Source organism: Saimiri boliviensis, chromosome 12 (assembly GCF_048565385.1).
Source record: "Saimiri boliviensis isolate mSaiBol1 chromosome 12, mSaiBol1.pri, whole genome shotgun sequence".
In the NCBI taxonomy this organism is placed as follows: domain Eukaryota; kingdom Metazoa; phylum Chordata; class Mammalia; order Primates; family Cebidae; genus Saimiri; species Saimiri boliviensis.
Window position 1 is genome coordinate 95,660,554 of NC_133460.1, and position 22,502 is coordinate 95,683,055.

General features: G+C 43.0%; 1 protein-coding gene and 1 long non-coding RNA gene across 2 annotated transcripts in view; one reads left to right on the forward strand and one right to left on the reverse strand.

Moving 5' to 3' along the window:
• Window positions 1-1,898: 1,898 nt before the first annotated feature.
• Window positions 1,899-9,185, reverse strand: LOC120362510 (cytochrome c-like). The gene is made up of 2 exons (XM_039465056.1): window positions 9,013-9,185; window positions 1,899-2,253 (listed from the first exon to the last, which is right to left on the reverse strand). Exons 1-2 carry the CDS (start codon window positions 9,183-9,185, stop codon window positions 1,899-1,901), a joined length of 528 nt encoding a protein of 175 aa, XP_039320990.1.
• Window positions 9,186-14,027: 4,842 nt separating this feature from the next.
• The window catches only part of LOC141580731 (uncharacterized), a 307,631-nt gene continuing 299,156 nt past the window's right edge, over window positions 14,028-22,502 (forward strand). Inside the window, exon 1 of the long non-coding RNA XR_012513023.1 lies at window positions 14,028-14,218. This is a non-coding gene — a long non-coding RNA (uncharacterized LOC141580731). The remainder of the gene's footprint in view (window positions 14,219-22,502) is intronic.

Genomic DNA, 22,502 nt, shown 5'->3' on the forward strand with positions numbered 1-22,502 from the left:
TTTTCTGCCTTCATGATCTATATAACACTGTCAGAGGGTTGTTGAAGCCTCCCACTATTATTGTGTGGCTAAGTCTTTTTATTGATCTAGGAGAACTTGCTTTATGAATCTAGTACTCCAATATTTGGTGTGTGTATATTTAGGATAGTTATATTCTTGTTGAATATAACCTTTTATCATTATGTAATACTGTTCTTTGTCCTTTTCCACTGTTGTTCGTTTAAAGTCCTTACATGATATAAGAATAGTGACCCCGCTCTGTCTTGTTTTCTATTTGCCTGATTGATCTTTCTTCATTCCTTTACTTTGAGCCTGTGGGTATTGTTACATGTGAGATAGGTCTTCTGAAGACAGCAGACAGCTGGGTCTTATTTTTTTTTATCCAACTTGCCACTCCCTGTCTTTTAAGTGGAGGTATTTAGACCATTTACATTCAAGGTTAATATTGATATGTGAGATTTTGATCCTGTCATCATGTTATTAGCTGGCTGTTTTGTAAACTTGATTGTGTAGGTGCTATACAGTGTCTGTGGGCCATGGATGCACTATTTTACATTCCTACCAGCAAAGCACAAATGTTCCGATTTCTTCATTTCCCTGCCAACACTAGTTATTTTCCATTTTTCTTGGTTAATTGCCATCCTAATAGGTATAGCCATATATATAGTTTTATATATATTATAACCATATATATATATAATTATACCTATTATATATAAAACCATATACATATATAACTATATATATGTATATGCATATATATATATATACACATACACACACACACACACACATATATATATATATATGTTTAAAGTTGCTCTTTTCTTGGTCACGGATATCAGCAGGAACAAGAGCCAACACATCTTTTAATTTTTTTAAATAAAAACTATCTGACTTCAACAAATAAGCAACACGTTATGAAGATTCGGTATGCATAGTGACATATAGCTTGGTGAAACTAGCAGATATTTGATAATGTGCATTTGCATAACATTGGGCACAAATAGTAACTGGTTACCATAAAGAAAGGAACTTTGTCAAATTTTATATAAACAAAATAAATGGATTTTTTTTTAAATTTGTGTATATCTCCCCTACTTTAATCCTTTTAAGTTGGTAGAAGCACCATTCCCAATCACAAATACACAGCAGTTGTACAGTTTTGTTTCTGAAGGTCTGTTTAAAGACAATCCTAAATTATAACTTAGTTTGACTTAGATTGTAAAGAATCCAAGAGCGAAGTTTAATTGGCTACTATTTTAAAAGCATGTGACCTTATAGATCATCTATAAAATGTGTGAAGTGTTAAATAATTTATGATATTACACATAAACCACACAAAATGTCTTTCAATAAGTAAAAGGAAAAATTTTAAATACAAGGAATTCTAATTAGATTGGCATAGTTAAGGCCAAAAATATAAAGTAGCCATTGCTACCCATTTATCTTCAACCCTTGCCTTTAAGGGGCAAATGAACACAAAACACAGGTGAATCTTGCTTGGTTCTGAGACAGTGAAGGAATTTTCCCCATATTTAAAGATATTCACATAACCAGTTATATAATTCTAAATATAAAACCAATCTCCAGTAAGTTTTAAGATGGCACTCACCATCTTTGTGAAAAATTTACCATTACTAACAAAGTCTAATCATATCTTTAGAAGGGGTAAACAGTGATGGAATTTGCTAAATTGGAATTACTATTAAAATCCAAAAACTGAACATACTCATTTAACCACAAGCCAGTCTTAGTTTTAAATCAGGACTGCCCAATAAAATATTCTGTCAGTCATTCATGATGTAAATTCTGGTGTATGAGATCTATTAAAGTATGGTACACATAAAAAAGTCATGAGACACTTATTTCATAATAAATAAGGCAGTGGCCAATTATTACTCTTTAGTAGCTTTTTTGAGATAAGCTATTAAGTCTTCTCTTTCTCCTTTCTTCTTAATACCGACAAAGATTATTTCTGTTCCAGGGATATACTTCTTGGGATTCTCCAAATATTCCATCAGTGTATCCTCTCCCCAGATGATGTCTTTGTTTTTATTGGCTTCAGTGTAAGTGAATCCAGCAGCCTGACCTGTCTTCCACCCAAAGAGATCATGGAGATGAGGTCCAGTCTTGTGCTTGCCTCCCTTTTCCATGGTGTGACATTGGGAATACTTCCGGATAAAAATCCTCTTGCCTTTCTCAACATCACCCACATTTAATTCTTTTTCGTTGTTAGCGCAACAAAGGTTACTGCTCAGAAGTCAGACGTCCCACTCTCTCGGAATTTTTCTGTTAATATTTCCCCATGTCATACTCAGCATCTCATGTGGGAGAGATGGTTTTCCCAGAGGCTTTCCCTTGGCCCTGTCTCTAGTTCAGACAAGGCACCTTTTCTGCCATAGAGTTAATCCTTCAATTCTATTCTCTGCTCTTTCTTCATCCTCTTGTTTTGGATGTTTGTGAGATAGATACAAATAAAATTCTGGGTCCCAAAGCTGAGGGTCAGAAAAGAAATCTAGCAAAGCCACAGAAGCGCAGTCTGTATACACTACAGATATCCACTCACCACCATGTCAGGTCTATCTGACATATAGCTGTTCCCCACTTAGCTGAGGCGGACGTGTTCCAAGGACACACAGTGGGTGCTTTAGGCCTCAGATAGTACGAAATATTACATATACTACACTTTTTCTTAAGCATACACGCCTATGATGAACTTTAATTTATACATTAGGCACAGTAAGAGATTAACAAAAATAACTAATGAAATAGAACAGTTATAATAATACAGTGCAATAAAAGTAATGTAAATGTGGTCTTTCTCACAAAATATCAATGATACTATATACAGCCTATATTTAGACTGCAGTTGATCTCAGGTAACTGAAACTGTGGAAAGTGAAAGTAAGGATAAGGGGGTCTACTATACCTTATGAAGTATTGATCTTGCAGAGCCTCTACAAGGCAGGGGAAAATACTCTTATTTTACAGATGAGGAAATTGTTACCCAGAGAGGCAAGTGATTTTCCTGAAGTCACCCAGCTTGTTAGTGTCAGAGCCAGGACTTAAACTTGGGTAGACTGACCGAAGGCTTTTCTTCCTTGCAACATTGCCTGTTCCTTTATAACTGAGGTGGTTAGATCAGAGGCCTGTGAATAGTTGACTTCAAGCAGCACCACAGGAGAGCGCCTCATACAATAAACACTTACTGTGCTGCAAATATTTACCAGGAGCCCACTGTGTGCCTTCCCTGTGAACGCAATCTTCAGTGTTGCCCCAAAGCAGGAGTCAACCTTCAAATGGCCTGTGTGCTTTTGAAATTTCATTGTGAAGAGATTGATCATGTGAGGAAAATAGCTCCATCTCAGACCTCCAAGAAAGCCTCTTGAGTACCATTGACCATTTAGGAGAACAATGCAAGAAAATTATCCACAGAGGGTTTTCTGAGTTAGAAATAGGACCTGAATATTTAAAAATCTTATCTTGGGAAAGATATTATGTTTTTCAATTCTGTTTTCTTGCTTATGTTTTTCACTTACAGAGGCTGTATTGCTGGGATCTTAATGGTCTTGACAATGATGACATTGATGAAGGAGCTATTATTTACTTAGCCAGGGTGATTTTTTTCTTTTACTAATATTTAAGCTTATCTATTAATCTATATGTTGCATTCAAAAATATTGACTTGGTATTTGATATGTACCTGGTATTAGAGATTTAAAATTAAAAGTTGACCAGGACATGACCCTGACCCTTGCCCAGCTCACTATTCACAACTAACAGTGGAGGCAGATACGTAAACCTTTAACTAGCATGGAATGTAAGAAGGGCTGTGGTAGACAATTGTACAAAGTACTGTGGCAACAGGGATGTGGTAACAATGATCTCACCCTACAGAGATCAGTGAAAGCTCTACTGAGCAGGGACATTGGAGTGGGGTATTGAAGATGAGTAGAAGCTTGCAATATGCAGAAACGGAAGGTTAATGTGGGAAGTGGCTGGACTCTTAGCTTGATAAGATTCATAAAGGGTGGGCTGAGGCATTTGAACTTCTATCTCCTGGCATTGAGCACCTGTTCAAAGAAGGGTCCGAAATGAGTTATTGAGAACGCAGGGCTCTTTTCAGTGTCTCATTCCCTGACTACCCTTTCTCAGCAGGCAGGGATGCTAGGAAAATTGGTAAACCTAGGAAAATTGGTAAACCTGTTGTGTCTGAAAATCACTTTCGAATTACTTACAGGATACTTTTGGATATTTAAAAAAATTTCTGCGGGATCTTCCAACTTGCAGTAGTTTCAAAACACTTTTCAGCCCTTCACCTCATGAGCCTCCCTGTCAAACTGATTTTATCTTCATAGGCTGTGCTTAGGGTTTAGTGGGCTCATGGCTAAGAAGTACCAGGTGCATAGGACTGGAAGAGTGGGATTTCATGGAGCCACCTTGCTGTTTTACAGCTGAGGAAGTTCAGCTATGAAGGTGAATGTCTTGAACAAGGACACACAGCTGGCAAATGGCAGAGCCAGGATTTCAACCTGGTCAGCCTGGCTGCAGAACCCTATTCTTTTATAAAAAAATTTTTTTTTGAGATGGAGTCTCGCTCTATCACCAGGCTGGAGTGCAGTGGTGCAATCTCTGCTCACTGCAACCTCCGCTTCCTGGTTCAAGCAATTCTCCTGCCTCAGCCTCCCAAGTAGCTGGGAGTACAGGTGCACGCCACCACATCCAGCTAATTTTTGTATTTTTAGTAGAGATGGGGTTTCAGCATGCTGGCCAGGATGGTCTTGATCTCCTGACCTTGTGATCTGCCCGCCTCAGCCTCCCAAAGTGTTGGGATTACAGGTGTGAGCCACCGTGCCCGGCCAGAACCCTGTTCTTAACCTCGAGGCTGTTCTACTCCAACAAACACTCCTAAGTACAGCCCAGTCGCTCACAGTCTGCAGCGAGAGTCCTAACATTTACCAAGGAACACTGAATAATGGAGAGAATATGGATATGGAGTTAGGTCTGTGGTTTAAATCTTGACTTCATACATTTCGCGTCCTTAGACTTCTGGCACATCACTGAACTTCTGAAGAGTCAGGACTTACCTTGTGGAATTATTGTGAAGATGAGAAACCATACTCAGAGAACATAGAAGAGGCCGTTTCATAGCCCCTGCATAGTAAATGAAGTTGATTTATAACAATAATTGTGATAATTATGGTTTCTTTTGTCAAGTAGGGATCTTTTCCTCACCTCACACTTCAGAGTATTAGGTAGGTAGATGTTTATGTAATAAGGGTTGTTGAGACTGTTGATAAAACCCTTCTTTTTAATGGGGAATGAGAACCTTGGAAAGTCAAGGCAATGCACTCCAAGCCCATGCACGTGGTTTTGTGCTCTGTGCAAAGCATGGGAGTGCAGGAAGTGGTGTTCTTCCCTCCCTGCAGGAGCTGACATCCTCCTTCTCAATGGCTCTCCGCATCCTTACCTCGCCCCCGACTGTCTGGGAAATGCTAGAGAGAAATAAAACAAAACGCCCCGTGAGCACTAGTACTTCTGGCTAGTGAGAGCTGGGAAGACTTCAGGAGAAGGTGGCTGCCGCTGGACCCTAAAGGACAGGAAGGACAAATGGAGATGCCTGGGAACCGGGAACATTGGGGGCGAGGGCTAAGAGTGGGGACAGCAACTGGGAGCACCTTGCTTCTTAGCTGAGGATTGAGCTCCCAGGGCTGAGGGAGGCAAGGGGCCCGGAAGAGTTCTGGAAGGTAACAGGGAGGAAAGGGGCTGCGAAGAGACAGCATGGCAGTGAGTCACGGGACTGGCTGTGGTTCTGGAGATGAGCGACGAGGGCACCAGTGTGGAGCCAGCTCAGGGGTTTTCAGGATAAGCACACAGAGGTGCTTTGCTGAGGCCGACAGGACCTGACCCTAATGCATCCAGGGGACGCTAACCGCTTTAGTCTATTCTCTGATGAATAATTTCTCCAACTCTAACTACATTAGGGACACAAGGGGCCAGGACTCGGTGCTCTGTCTGTCAGATATCGATGCCACTTAAGTGAGTGATGCAGTGTGGGTCGGTCACAGTGCCTGGGCCTGTGGACAAGGCAGGCAGCCAGGAGAGCTGGCCCCAGAGGTCTTATTTCTTTGGCAGTGTAATCAGATTGGAGGCAGAATGTGCTTCTGTGTCTCCTCCCTGTAATCTCTGTTTTGGTACCGTTTCCTCTCCTCTACCATTCTGATCCTTGTTTTCCCTGCCTGTTGGTATGGTAAACTGTTCCGCCCCTCATCCTTCCAGGCCCACTGCCCATGCAGGACTGACACAGGGGAAAGACCCCATAGGGGCCCATCCTCTATTCTGTACCCACAGTTAGTGGAGGAGGGAAGGAAAAGCATGCTTATTAAATTTCCCAAAGGTGCAATGCCAGGATGCTCAGGCATCTCATGACAGCAACAGGCATTGAAAGACCCTACCCAGAAGACTGGAACTCAGAGTGAAAATGATGGCGTTCTGCAGGGATAGTTTAAAGGCTGGCATTTAGCTTCAAAAAGCCAACTGTCCAAGTTCAAGAGAAAATGTCTGAGTTGTATTTTTTATTAAAGACTTAACATGGACTAATTGTGTGTCAAAGCTGCCCCAAAATACTAAAGCTTACAGTACAAAGTGCTGTTGTTAGAAAAGAAACTCATATCCATTGCAAAAAACTTGAAAATTTACAAATAGGAGTGAGAAAGAGAGGCAGAGGTAGAGAGAGAGCTGCCTGTATGGAGATGACTTAATCCCATTTCTGACAATGATCTGTTAATCCATTAGGTTATAACCTTCTATTTCTTTTCCCTAAGCATGTATTCAAGGTATATTTATAATTGTATTTTTGAAAATATGTATTTGCAACTTGGCCTTTTTTTTTTTTTTGAAACAGAGTCTTGCTCTGTTGCCCAGGCTGGAGTACAGTGGCATGATCACGGCCCACTGCAGCCTCAACCTCTTGGGCTCAAGTGATCCTCCTACCTCAGCCTCCTGAGTAGCTAGGACCTCAGGAGTCCGCCACCACACCTGGCTAATGTTCAAATTTTTTGTAGATGTGGGGTCTCTCTATTTTGCCCAGGTTGGTGTCAAACTCCTGGGCTCAAGGAAGCCTCCCGCCTCAGCCTCCCAAAGTGCTGGGATTACAGGTGCGAGCCATTGCACTTGGCCACAACTTGACTTTTTAATATAATTTAATATTGTAAATAACTTTTAAAGTCATTAAATACTTTTCCATAATGACATTTTTGAGTGTTGTAAAATATTCTATTTTATAAATTTACTATAATTTATTCATAAAATTCTGTTTTGTATGTTGATTTTCCCTCAATTTTTCTGTAATACAACAAACCCTGGGATGCACAGCCTTGGAAATAAATTTTTCTATACGTCCTTGAGTATTTTCTTACTATAAAGCCCTAGAAGTAAAAGGTATAGAATTCAAAGGATTATGAATATTTTGATGGTTTTGATTTACTGGTTTGCTGGTTTGTTTTTGATGTGTCTGGGCAAATCATTCCCGAGGCTACCCCACCAATATGTGAGAGTATCTCTATCTCACCATATTTTCCCCAGTACTGGGCACTATGATGTTGAAATATCTTGCCAGATTTATATGTGAAATGTGGTAACTTGCTTTAATTTATATGTTTTGAATTATTAGTGAAGTTAAATATTTTTTCTTTTATATTTGACATTTTAAATATTATGAATTACCTAGTTGTGTCTTTTGCTTATTTTCTGCTGATATTTTCCTTTTCTTAGTTGCTTTATAAGTTTTAAATGTTAAGACTATTAGCCCTTTTTCTGCCATCTAGGTTGCAAATACTTCTTTTCAGTTTACTTCTTGCCTTTGATTTAGTGTATGTGCATTTCAGGTATTATACTGGCAAACTCATCAACATTTTACTTAATTTTTCTTTGGTGTCATATAAAAAAATCTCTCTTGACCTAAGATTATGTGTTCATCTATATTCCCCTGCCCATACATTTTAGGTTTTGTTTTTGCATTTAAATCCTCACAGTTTAATTCCAATGCAGTGTAATATCCAAATAAAAGGGGATAAGTTATGAGGAGAAAGATTTTTGGCTTAATACAGAATGAAACTTCTAATGATTGAGAGCTACACAGAAAGAGATGAGACTGACAACCAAGGAAGCAGCTAATCCCCTTGATTGACCTTCTATCAAGTTTTAAGAATTGCCTGGCATTCTCTAAGTGCTCAATTAATATTTGCTGAGTGAATGATGGAACAAGTGACCTCCATGGGATCTTTCAACACTGATTCCATGGTCTTGGCTCACTCCATCTCCACAGATCAGTTCAGAATTGGAAATTTTGGTTCCTAGGGGTGAAGCAGGCAAGGGCACGGGAGATGGCATGGACAGAGTCTACTCCTCAATTCTCAGCCTCCAAATGTGGAGTAAAGGCTTGCTGGGCTCTGCTGTTTGCTGGACACTGGAATGGGAGGGAAATAGACAAGTCATCTAGTCCTTAGCTAAAGGGAATTACAGACAGTTTGGGAGTGTGAAGCAGGCACCCCTGAGAATCGAAAGAACATCAAGGCAGAGGGCTGTAGCAATGTGTGTGGGGGGTGGGGAGTGCTGTTGCTGTGAGGTCTTAAAAATAGGCGCCATGCATTTTATGAGTCCCAGAGGATTGCTCCAGTGGTTCTCTCCTGAAACACTCTTCTAAAAAGTTCTCCATTTAGGAAAATTGAAGAAATCAAGAGTTAAGAGTCTTTTCTCTACTTTTTCAAATGACTCAGTGACTCAGTAGAGAAGAAAATGTACACACTCACTGGATTCATAAATGAAGACATGAGTACACACGTGTCTATACACATACACAAACACCTGTGTATGTGTGTGTATATATATGCCTATCTGCTGTTTCTATTTTTTCTGGATAGAGATCACTGTACTTTTCAGATTACACCAGCCTGAGCTAAAAGTAGGGTCTTGACGATAGAGGTAAAATAAGAATTTCTCTGTCTCTACCTCATGCATTCTATGGCAATGTCAGCCCTTCTTAAAGGACTGGTGAGCATGTCTGCTCTCCTACTGGTAACCCAAGGCTTCTGCTGTCTCTGCTGCTCCGGCTCTGGCTTTCTCAGCTCAGGGGATACAGACAACAGCAGTTCTGCCTCCAGTTCTGCTGCTGTTCCTGCCATCTGCTGTCTGTGCCCAGCTGGCCAGCACCCATGAGAAGGAGGATGATGTCTGCATCAAGGTGCTGCCTGTGGTAACAAATGCATCTGCCATTTTTTACCCTCCATTGACAGGGTGCACGTGGGTCTTTGAGGGCTGGGCTGGAATATGGTTTCATGGACAGCTGTATGTGAAGCTTCTACCCCTTCCTGACACTGACTTGTCATGTTTGGACAGGACTTGGATAACTCCACTTCTCTTTTTTTCTGGACTCCTTATTTTTTCAGAAAAAGCCTTCTCAAACAGATGTGGCTGAAGTCTAGGGTAGACATAGTTTATGGGTTGTCCTTAACTGCTGGGGACTAACATGGTAGATTTGAGCATGGGCTCTGAAGCTAGCTGCTTCAGTTTGTATCGGCTGAATGATCCTGGCCGGCCACATGACTTCACCTCTGAGCCTTGGTGCTCATATGTATTGCGGGGATAACAGTATCTGCCTCATATCGTTGCTATGGAGATTCTCTGAGTTAATTTACATGAAATGATTAGATAAATGCCAGGCAGAGAGTTGACATGTAGGTCAAAAAAAAAATGTTAGCCATAATTATGGTGACTTCAGATTCATTCTCCTGTTCATTTAGACTTTGGTTGGTTGGTAAGTTCTAATCTGCATACACTCTTCGTGGACTCCAAAGAGTTGAAAGAATGAAAGAGAATAAAAAATGGTGTTATATAAATATTATAATAATTGCAGGTGTGAGTTCCCATATTAGTTTTTAGGAACCTCCAGCCTCCAAATGCCAGGCCCTGGAAGACCCATGGCCTGCCTGGACCTGTTTTTATTCCTTCTTTCCTGTGTCCTTCCTCAAGTGTTTTTTGAGCAAGAGAGACCTGGATCCTAATTATAGATAAAATAAAGAAACGGGAGAGGGAAGGAGAAATGAATGATTCATTGAGTGGAGATTGATGTGGGGCATAAAATATTGGATTACACACAAATTTTGGAGTCTGACAGACCTGACCTCATAATTTCTAGTGTGAGCTTAAGTTCGTTCACCATCTTGAACTCAAGATCTATAAAATGGTCTTACTAATTACCTATCTTATGGTATGGGGGTGAGGCTTAAAGGAGGATATTCATATGGTAGCTACTCAATAAGTGTTAATTTCTTACCTCCCTTCTGCCCTTACCCCAGCATGAAACAACCAGTGTCATAAATTGCCTGCCCTGGTACAGACTTTGGAAGAATTTGGAAGTCATCCAAAGATCATTTTTAAAGAGTTTACCAGGAATATCCATCCTTATAATGTTTCCTCTTATCAGATTTGTTTTTATTTTCATTTTTTGGTAGGCTAGGGCTTGTCTGCAGTGGGTGCACATGAAATCTGCAAAAGGGAGTGGAATCCATAGAGGGCAGTTCCATTATTGCTGACTGACTTCCCCTTCTGACCGCTGGTGTGAAGTGATGTGAGCGGTTAGCACGTTTTGTCCCTTTCCATCTGTCACGCTCCCTCTCCCCTCTCTTACCTGCCCCACAGCAGCATTTTTGGTTAAGAATGGTTAAGTCCATCAACCTTTAAAGAAAGTAATTATTAAGTCTTTCTTGTCATCAAGATGTAGCGGGGTTGTGTGTCACACATGACTCTTGGCAACATCTAAATCTGGATTTTAGAAACAAGATACATTTTTCCCTTGGCCTTTTAATTTTACTTCTTCCTTTTGAAAAGGTTCAGCTTCTGCAGCAACCTAATGGTTACTTTTCAGAGATTTCCCTGACTTAACTGGTAATGAAAAGATTTCCCCCCATTTTCCCATCTGAATAGCTCTGGGGAGGTCCGTCGAACCACACAGGGTTGAATGGTTACTGAAAGAAGTTTTACTCCTTACAAAATATAGTTTTTTAGGTTTGTTAACTTCTCTGGAGCCTAAAATGTGAGGCTTTAGAAACAGGCTCATTTGAGCGTACTGGCTGGTTGGGCTCTTGGACGAATGAATTGGGGCTCAAGGTGGCTGCCACTGAGGAATAACAACTATCGTGTGTTGAATGCCTGATTACCCTGTGGGGGCAGCTGGAAAAGTGCTTCCATACATTATTTCATTTAGGCTCCCTAAACAACAGCTAGTATTAATCGAGGGCACACCGTGGGCTAAGTTATGCTAAGTGATTTTATGGCATTTTTATTTGACATTCATATTTTCTTATAAGGTGCAGTTATGTGTTTAGGATGGAAGTGACAGTCAGTACTCAATTTCTTTGATGCTCACACTCATTTTATTGGTTGATGGAATGAGAAACAAGTCCTTGGGTTAGATCTTAATGACTTTAGACTTGTCTGGAACCAGGTGCTCAAATGATAAGATCAGGACTCCCTTCCTTCCCTTCCTTCCCTCCCTCGTTGCCTCCTTCCCTCCCTCCCTCCCCGCCTTCCTTCCCTCCCTCCCTCCCCCCTTCCTTCCCTCCTTCTCTCCCTCCCCCTCCCCTTCCCCTTTCCTTCCCTCCTTCCCTCCCTCCCTCCTTCCCTCCTTCCCTTCTTCCTTCCTTCTTCCTTCCTTTCTCCCTTCCTTTCTTCCTTCTTCCTTCCTTTCTCCCTTCCTTCCTTCCTTCCTTCTTCCTTCCTTCTTCCTTCCTTCTTCCTTCCTTCCTTCCTCCCACTTCATACTACTTAGCCTTCTTTTAAATTGTCTTTGTTCTCAGTAGGAATTCCCTAAGAGGTGACTGACGTGTTCACCAGTAGCTCCAGCTTCCACTCTACCAGCTTAGAAACCCAAATAGAGAGAACATGTTTTTTTGCCCAGTGGCTCCAGCATTCACTCTCAGTGGATACACTGGGTCTCATGTTCATACCTGGACCCAGGAGCATGGCTAGGCTGCTTGGCCAGAGCCAGGTCATGTGTGTGCCTCAGGTGCTTCAGGGGAGGAGCAAGGTCCACTCCTTCCACAGTACACAGACTTAGAGTGGGAGGAGATGATGCTCCCAAGAAAAATTGAGGCCACTTAACCCAAAGAAGACAAATGTCAGACATCTACCATTGTCTTATTATTGGGACCATTTCATAGATGAAGAGATGGAGGGTCAGAGGATTTATGTAATTTGCTCCAAGATCTCACCACTGGAAAATGCCACAGCTGGGATTTGAACCCTCATCTGCTGTATCCTAAAACTCATCTCCTTTCCATTATTTGGCTTATTTTCAGAGTTTCCAAAGGATACTATAGTTTCTACTTCATATGTATCTACTGTGTCTTTCTGTTGGCTTGGATTCCTACAATTAAACTTGTGAGCAACTGGAGCCAATTATCAAAGAAAAAATTAGCCAGGAACACAGGCAGGGGATTAGAAAAGAGCTCTGAAGGACATGCTACTAATCCAGTTCCTGTGCATGGGGAGTGGAGCCCAAAGAACAATGTCATGGCAGATAGGCACAGAGGCAGTGTTTCTCAGGAGGCAGGGAAATCATCAATGGCTTCTCCCTCCTGAACACTACTTCCTGGGGCCTGCCTTTCCTGTGGTACAGGGAGCCCCAGAAGCCACAACCTGAGAGTTTTGAGGCAAGGCCTCATACCGCTGCTCAGGAAGGGATGTGACGATTGTGGCTTCTGCTACTTCCCCTACTGAGGGAGGGGAATGAACTTGCCACACTGATAAGTCAGTAGAAAGCCTTCTGCTGGGCAGTGTTCTCAGGGTGCATTGTAAAGACAGGCATGTGGGTTTGGTCTGTTCTGGCACTAGCAGCTTCCCTGCAGTTATACCAAGGCAATTGCTCCAGATACTGAGAATGAAGTCCTTTCACGTGCTCCCGGCTACTTGCTCGCGACCCTGGAGTCTTGTATCTGCAAGTGCTGGATGGAAGCCTCTGGTTGCACCTGAGCTGATTTCAGATGGGACATACCTGGGTATAGCATTAAATAACAGGGGTCACGTGGTGGGAAACATATTCTCTTCTCAATTCTCCATCACTCCCTCTGATAAGCGTCTCCCTGAGACTTTGTCCTTAATGTACACACCTGCCAGCACCAGACCAAATTTCATTTTTTTTCCTGACACTAGCAGGATGAGCCAGCTTCAAATGCTTGGGGCCTGTGGCAGGCAGGAGCATCCAGTTAGAATTCCATGGCATTGCATTGGATTTTATTGTATTTCTCTTTATGGCTTCCTTCTATTATGGCAGGTGGTACTAGTTTTCTACTTATAGTAAGGAGGTAAATTTTGTGTTTAAAATATATTTATTTTAGTAAAATGAGGTGAGTGGATTGAAAGCAAGTTTTCTAATCATATGTATCTGTCAGAGTTTTTCCTACCAGAAAAATCGAGGCAGTAGGAGATATATATATAGGAAGAGACTTAATTGAGAGGAATTGGCTCATGTGGCTGGCGGTGGGTGAAGGGTCTGACTAGGCAACTCCAAAATCCACATTGCAGGCCGTCTGGAAGGGCAGTCTGGAACTCTTAAGCACGGGCTGAATTCTGAGTCTGCAGGTCGAATTTCTTCTTCCTCAGGGACGCCTCCCTTTACCTCTTAAGGCTTTTCAGCTGATAGAATCGGTCTCGCCCAGATTACCTAGGACAAACTCTTAATTGAATGCAGCTCATTATGGGCCTTAATCACATCTACAAGATACCTTCACAGCAACACCTAGATTGGTGTTTGATGGAATAACTGGGAACTGTAGATAGCTAAGTCAACCTGTAAACCATCTCATTATATAAAAGCAGGTGACACAGAGTCTGGTCGAGGCTGTGAAGGAGTTTAGTAAATGCTGGGCAGCTGGCAAACCTCAGCCCAGCAGGTAGGGTGAACGCTAAGATGTTAGATTGTGACTGAAGGAGCTAGAAGTTTGAGGTCCGCCTGAGAATGTGGCTTTTTCTATGTTGGGTAATGAATATTTCACCAATCTTGGGGTTGGCAGTAGGGGAAGGAGATGAAGTGGAGGGAGCAGAACACGTTGTCCCGCCTTTTCTGCCTCCCCTTCGTCAGCCCTTTTTCCAAAGGACCAGCTTTTGCTTGCTTCTGTCGTCCTGATTTCATCACTAGTATCTGTTCTACTTGATAGAGGTAAGTTTATTCTTAGTCTCTGGAAAAAGGTAAAGTCCCTGAAAAAGGTGAATGCCAATAATTTAACCACACAGTGACTGCAATGCTCCCAACCCCACCCTGTCTCCCATGGTACCCCCTTTACCAAAGACTTAGATGTCAGAATTATTGATGGACTTCATTTTTTTGCAGCTCTGAGGTCACCTCATCCAATGGTAGTGGTCACTGAATTGGAAATGTAATTACATAATTATTAATGAAATGTTTTTTCTCCGGATTGAAGACACAACTAGGAAGATCCAGAGGGAACTTTTTCTGTGTAGGCAATTAGAAAGGGATATAGAACTTGTGCTGAGAAGATTGACTTTGCGCAGGTCTCCTGGGGACAGGAGGTGGAGGGGAGAGGACTTGATTTTACTTTTTAAAGGCTAGAATTTTCTGATTCCCATGGAGACCTTAATTAATTTTCTGGACCGTGAGCTGTGTCTTCGTGAAACACAGAGGGCTGATCAGATTTCCAGTGCCTGACCTTAGAGTCATGGGAGTAAGCCAACATTGCTGCTGACATCTGGGATTGACATGCTGACAGGTGAAGTGTGGCCTGGAAATCTCTTTTCCATGAATGCCAAATGTACAGTTGTTAGGGTAATTGCTTTGTGCCAGGCCTCTTTTGGAGCGTTGAAAGCAGGAGTTCCTGCTGGTAGACCAGTTGAAGGGTTGGATCATTTTCTAGTGCTAGCGAGGGGCAGTAGGGGATGGGTGGGTTTGGATGCCTCTTTAATATCACTGGTATTTGGGAGGCAGATACTTTTCTGAGGGTCTCTAGGGGTAAATTGTCAAAAGTCTGTTGATATGAGAAAAGGTATATTTTAACTCTCTGTTTTTGTGGTCTGAAAGCTTCAAGTTTGCTGATGACATCAAGCCAGGTAAATAGATCTCATTTCAAGGGCTGATCTTAACTGAGTGGTAGGGGTGGCCTGGAGGGCAGGGAGGATTCTAAGCCTTCCTTGGGTGGAGAGGAGAAAGAATGATGCAGCTCTGGCGGTGGGATTGCCATGGGCGGCAGCTCTGGCGTGCTGTCCGTTTTCTGGGTGCGACCTAGCTTTGCACGCCACCATTGCTAGCACGTGGTTTTCATTTCCCTGCTTATTATCTTATGGTAGCAAGATCACTGCCTTCCCTGTTGGCCTCAGATCCACGGTTTAGGTAGGAAGGAGGAGAGGAAGGGAGGGCATCAGGTACCTGCCAGTCTCTTTTTATCAGGAACATCCAGCAGAATTCTGTTTCCATGTTTATATCTCGGTGGCCAGAATTGGGTCACATGACTGCTTCTAGATGCAGGGTAATTGCTTTGTGCCAGGCTTCTCCTTGAGCTTTGGAAGCAGGAGTTCCTGCTGGTAGACCAGTAGAGGGATTTGATCAATTTCTAGTGTTCGTGATGGGGGGATGGGTGGGTTTGGAAGCCTCTTTACTATCACTGGTATCTAGGGAGGCAAATACTTTTCTGAGGGTCTCTAGAGGTAAACTGTTGCAAGTCTGTTTGAGATGGGAAAAGGTATATTTTAACTCTGTTGTTTCGTGGTCTGAAATATTCAAGTTTGCAGATGACATCAAGCCAGGTAAATAGGTCTTATTTCAAGGGCTGACCTTAACTGAGCAGGAGGGGAGGCCAGGAGGGCAGGGAGGATTCCAAGCCTTTCCTGGGTGGAAATGAGAAAGAATGATGCAGCTCGTACTGAGGTCTGCCACGGGTGGTGCGCCTGTGGGTAAGACAGTGGCACAGGAATGAAATGCCAAGCTGATAGTGATGAAACTGTACAAGGTAAAGTTTAATACTAAGACCAATGTAGAATTTCTCTGCTCAGTTTCCTCGGTTAGATTGCAGACTACTTGAGGGCAGAGCTTGGGACTTGTCCCTTCGTAAGAAAGAGTGACTTTGTCATGCCCACTCCCCTCTCAGAGCTCTGATCCTGCCAAGGATATTCAGCTGTAGTGATGAGTAATGCTGATCTTTCTGAAGGAGGGGGAGGTAGGCTCATGGCTACCTCGAAACAGCCCTCCACCTGAGTCTCCTTTGGGTTATTTACGATTTGCATTTGTCTGCATGGGACGCTAGCTTGATTTCATGGCTTAAGTCCATGTGGGTTTATTTTTCTCACATAACAAGAATTCTGGAGGTGGGATTGCCACAAGCGGCAGCTCTGCCACGCTGTCAGTTTTCCAGGTGTGACCTAGCTTTGCACGCCACCATCTCTTGCACGTGGTTTTCATTCCCCTGCTTGTTATCTCGTGGTAGAAAATGAGGTAACATTTCCCTGTTGGCCTCAGATTCACGGTCCAGGTAGGAAGGACGAGAGGAAGGGAGGGCAGGCACTTGCCAGTCTCTTTTTATCAGGAACATCCAGTAGAATTCTGTTTCCATGTTTATACCTCAGTGGCCAGAATTGGGTCACATGGCTGCTTCTAAATGCAAGGGGATCTAGAGAGGTTTTGTGCTTAAGCAAGAAAGGCAGATCAGACATTGGGTAGACAACCAGCAGGGATAAACTCAGCCATCTTTTGCCCTGTTCCCGTGCCCTGAAGACATTCCCTACGCCTCCAGCCACTTTCCTTCCAGCCTGCAGTCTCCCAAGGATCTTCCTCTCCTTCCTCCCCAACCTCCTACTCCTGCAGCCCCTGGGTAGTCATGGAGATGCTCTGCTCAGATCTCCTCGCTGTGGGGAGCATAGTTGATGAAGAGCCTCAGCTGCCCAGTTTTGGGTCCACTGTATGTTCACGCTGAGACCACACTTCCTGTGGGGCCCACCCAGCCAGTGACTGAGACAGTGAGGACACTAGAGTTGGCCACTCCTGCTCAGGGGACTCCTGGAATGGGCAACCTTTGATCAAAGCCTCTCAATCCACCTGGCAGAGACTTTCCCAGAGCTGCTCTGCACCTGAGGCTCTTCCTAGCCAATCTTCCTTTTTCTCTCTGTCTCCTCTCATCGGTGTTAGACCTGTATTGTGGTCCAAGCGTTCTCCTCTCCTGCTCCATCTCTTTTCATCTTTTACAGACATTTCCCCAAATAAAAGGTCCTGCATATCTATTGCTCTGTTGATGTTTACTTCATGGAGGACTGAAACTGACATGCCTTCCTTCCCACATATTCATGTCCTTTCTCTTACCTGGAGAATTTTCCATGTCTGTGATCTTCAATTTGCAATGAGAGGGGCATAGTTTTACCTGTAATCTCATCCCCTCACTTCTTAAAACAGGCATGTCCAAGATGGATTCTTTGTTTGAATACTTAGGCTACTTTTTTTTTTTCTTGCCACAAAGTGAATCAACCACATTTATTGAGCATCTGTTATGTGCTAGGCCCTGTTCTAGGTGCTGGGGGATGCCAAGATTTATCTGAGGGCCTACCCTGGTGGAGCTCACAGGTTGGCAGGTTTAGGAAAGAGCCTCATTTCCCATTGGTGGATGACGTGTTCTCTCCACCAACCATCTCTCTAAACTCTGTGGCACCTTTTTTGTCCAGCATTTCTACCTTTTGAGCCTCTCTGCTACCTTTCTGGCAAATTACAGAAGAAGCAAAGCCATTGTTGCCCCTGCATCCAGCACATCAGAAGTCCAGGTAATACAGGCCTGGGGTAACCATGGCAACCTTAAGGGAGCTCAGTGACCTAGCATAAATCCCGCCCAAGCTCAGGCTGAGCTGACTCTGAAATACGAGGGAGCTCTGTCTGCTCCAAACCGTTTGGAAGGAAAGGTGCCTTGTACTCTGTGGGTGACTGATAGGAGGTTTCCCCAGAGCACAGAGGAAAAGCCGAGGAATGCTACACTCGAAGAGTTGATGTTGGCGAGGAATGGTTTTCTATTGCCTGTTGACATGGCCTGCTGAACCGGCTGACATGTTCATCTGGTCATTTATTTCCATGCTCTGGGCCTGCCATGAACTTGCTAAATAAAGTCAGATGGGCAGCTCCGGCTGTGAAAGGAACATGGAACATCTTCCATACAACTACACACGTGCGTGTGCACCCGCCGTGTCAGGCACGCAGATGAGGCGGATGTGCCTTGTGCTCAGGTCCTTACCAAGGTCCACTCTGTCCTTTCCCCTTAGCCGGCTGGGAACGGCTTCCTGCGGTGTGGACAGCTGATGCCGCCATTTTTGCTCCCTTTGCTGGAAGCTGCCTTGCACATATCCTCCAGGTTTTGGCCCAAGTGTTGTTCCCTCAGAGTGGCCCTCCTTGACATTCGTAGCAGGTGCCTACCCCGTGACTCCCTCTCTCACCCTTCCCCCCTTTTTTTTTTTTTTTTTTTTAATATTCCCATGCTCATTTCTTTATGTGCCTGTTTGTGATCATTTTTCCCAGTATTGCGAATTCACATCCAGGGAACTACAGGGAAGACTTCAATGTTGAAGGATTTTTTTTTTTTTTTGAAGCAGCCCTTCCCTTCACCTCCAGACACTGTGGCATGTAGGTAAAGTCTGGCTGCAGGCAGAAGCACGTGTCTGAGAGTGCAGTATTTCTCTTCTTGGGTAGCAGAAAATCAAGCATGCAGGGGTGGTGTGGGAGGGCAGCAGGAAGAGCTGGTTCGATGCTCTATTTCATGTGTGGGTGTGGTATTTATACTTCTTTATTCTATTGCTTTATTAAAAGCAATCTGGGCTCTGTACAGCAAGCTGGGAGGTCTTAGGTAGAACCACACAAGTGTCTCTATTTAATTCACAAGCCAATTACCTCCTGCTGTTTCTAAAAAAAAAAAAAGGAAAAATAAACTAAACACGCCTCAACCCTACCTCTTTAGAACTTCCCTTTCAGAAGATACAAGTCCTGATCCTTTGGTAATAGCTCTGCAATAGAAAAGCTCGTGTCTACCGTCACTCTCCTGGGTGTTCATCTACTTCCCTTGAAATCCTGACAGGGATAAGCAGGATTATTGATTATTTGAATGGCCTATGGCTAGAAGATAGCTTATTTTTTAAATTTTAAAAATGTTTATTTATTTTTTATTTTACTTGATGTTCTGGGATACATGTGCAGAACTTGCAGGTTTGTTAGGTAGGATACACGTGCCATGGTGGCTTGCTGCACCTATCAACCCATCATCTAGGTTTTAAGCCCCACATGTATTAGGTATTTCTCCTAATGTTCTCCATCCCCTTGCCCCCATCTCCTGGCAGGCTCCAATGTGTGATGCTCCCCTCCTTGTGTCCATGTGTTCTCATTGTTCAACTCCCACTTATACAGCCTGCTGTATCAGCCGAATGATTTTTATTTTTGCTTTTATTTGGACTGTATCATTGTGATAATCTCACCAGCTAGTTCTTTTGGAGCTGTTACGTGGACCACTTTTAGTCTGCATTTTTCTCCACTTTCCCTCCTCTCTGCCCTCCTCCCGCTAGCCCAAGATCCTCTCCCTCTACCCCGGACCCCTGCACTCACATTTTCTGCCCACCCAGAGATCCCAGGCTTGGGTCGGGCTCTCTTTGGGCACGGCCCAGTGGAGGCTTCCTGATGAACATTTTGTAAATGGATTCTGTCATGTGGGCATGCGACTTGATGTTTGTACCGCGATTTTGGTAATACCAAGCTTTATTAAACATATCGAGTTCATTTTTAACTAAAAAAAAAATTCATTAATGTTCTGTAGGTACTTTGTAGTGAGAACATGTGGTGTTTGGTTTTCTGTTCCTGTGTTAGTTTTCTGGGAATGATGGCTTCCAGCTTCATCCATGTCCCTGCAAAGGATGTAAACTCATTCTTTATGGCTTCATAGTATTCCATGATGTGTATGTGCCACATTTTCTTTATCCAGTCCATCACTGATGGACATTTGGGTTGGTTCCAAGTGTTTGCTGTAGTGGACAGTGCTGCAATAAACATACATGTGCATGTGTCTTTAGAGTAGAATGACTTGTAATCCTTTGGGTATATACACAGTAATGGGATTGCTGGCTTAAATGGTATTTCTGGTTCTAGATCCTTGAGGAATTTCCCACTGTCTTCCAGAATGGTTGAACTAATTTACACTCCCACCAACAGTGTAAAAGTGTTCCTATTTCTCCATAGACTCCCCAGCATCTGTAATTTCCTGACTTTTTAATAATCACCATTCTGACTGGCATGAGATAGTATCTCATTGTGGTTTTGATGGCTTTTTCTAATGACCAGTGATGATGAGCTTTTTTTCGTATATTTGTTGGCTGCATAAATGTCTCATTTTGAGAAGTGTCTGTTCATATCCTTTACCTACTTTTTGATGGGGTTGTTTGTGCTTTTCTTGTAAATTTGTTCAAATTCCTTGTAGATTCTCGATATTAGACTTTTGTCAGATGGGTAAATTGCAAAAATTTTCTCCCATTCTGTAGGTTGCCTGTTCACTCTGTTGATAGTTTCTTTTGCTGTGCAGAAGCTCTTTAGTTTGATTAGATCCCATTTGTCAATTTTGGCTTTTGTTGCAATTGCTTTTGGTGTGTTAGTCAGGAAGTCTTTGCCCATGCCTATGTCTGAATGATATTGCCTAGGTTTTCTTCTAGAGTTTTTATAGTTTTCGGTTTTACATTTAAGTCTTTAATCCATTTCGAGTTAATTTTTGTTTAAGGTGTAAAGAAGGGGTCCAGTTTCTGTTTTCTGCATATGGCTAGCCAGTTTTCTCAACACCATTTATTAAATAGGGAATCCTTTCCCCATTGTTTGTTTTTGTCAGATTTGTCAAAGATCAGATGGGTGTAGATGTGTGGTGTTGTTTCTGAGGTCTCTGTTCTGCTCCATTGGTCTATATATCTGTTTTGGTACTGGTCTGATTACTGTAGGCTTGTAGTAGAGTTTGAAATCAGGTAGTGTGTTGCCTCCAGCTTTGTTCTTTTTGCTTAGGATTGTCTTGGCTATATGGGCTCTTTTTTGGTTTTATATGAAATTTAAAGTAGTTTTTTCTAATTCTGTGAAAAAAATTCAATGATAGCTTGATGAAATTAGCATTGAATTTATAAATTACTTTTGGCAGCATGACCATTTTCAAGATATTGATTCTAGAAGATAATTTATAAATGGCCCTGATATGCTTCTGTTTAGTTTGGTGCTGGTGATGCAATATTTTGGGGCAGGGCCTGAATGAAATGCCCTTTGAAGGCCAGGCGTGGTAGTTTGTGCCTGTAATCCTAGCATTTTGGGAGGCTGAGGTGGGTGGATCACGAGGTTGGGAGTTTGAGACCAGCCTGGCCAACATGCTGAAATTCAGTCTCTAGTAAAAGATACAATAAATAAATAAATAAATAAAAAGAAAAAGAAAAATTAGTCGGGCATGGTGGTGCATGCCTGTAATCCCAGCTCCTTGGGAGCTGAGGCAGGAGAATCTCTTGAACCTGGGAGGCAGAAGTTGCAGTGAGCCAAGATCGTGTCATTGCACTCCAGCCTGGGCAACAGGGTAAGACTCCATCTCAAGAAAAAATATGCCCTTTGAATAAAGTTTTGGGATGAGGATGATGTACTCTCATATTCCACTGGCCAGTGAATGCAGCCATAGACAGACATTTGTACCAGTTCCAGTAGCGTTGAAAGTTGGCTGATGATTGCCTTCTCCCTTATTAGAGAGGCTGGCATGCAGGCAATCTCTCTGGAGAGCTGGGAGAAGCCTGGTCCTACCAGGATAAATGGGGAGGGACTGACAACTGCATCAGCACCATCTCAGCTTGCCTGCCCTCTGCCTGTCACCACCCCTTTCCCTTGCATTGAATTGTTTTTACCATAACTCAACAGAATGGCTGGGTTGTAATGGTGTGGTCCCTTGGTAAGGACTGCTCCCGCCTTTGGATTGAGCTCTCCAGTTCCTGAGATTTCCTGATACTGTTACTGTGAGCCCTCACCCCCTCTGCTTGTGGTCCTGGCACAGACAGGCTTGACTGTGCCTTGCCGAGGCTGGCGTGGTGAGCTCCAAATCTGTCCTCATTCATGTTCTGTAGGTACTTTGTAGTTATTGAATAATTTTCATTTCTCAGCTTACTTGTCCCTTTAGCCACATTCTTCAGTTTCCTGTACCTCTGGAAACATAAGTCTTTTGATGTTAGCTCCACCCCACCCCCCCAACAATACATGATAAATGCAGAGGCTGAGCTGTCACTCGATGTTGGGGAACAGTTTATTCGATGTGATGTTTTGTTTGCTTCCCCAGTGGCTTTTCGGATTCCTCCAGCAATGATTTTCCCAATCACTTAATTCCTTGGAGCCCATCAGAATTCTTCTGCCAACAGGGCTGCATTCTTGATCACATTAAGGCACTGAAAATGTACTTAAGGGATTTGATTTCCCCGGCCGTCAC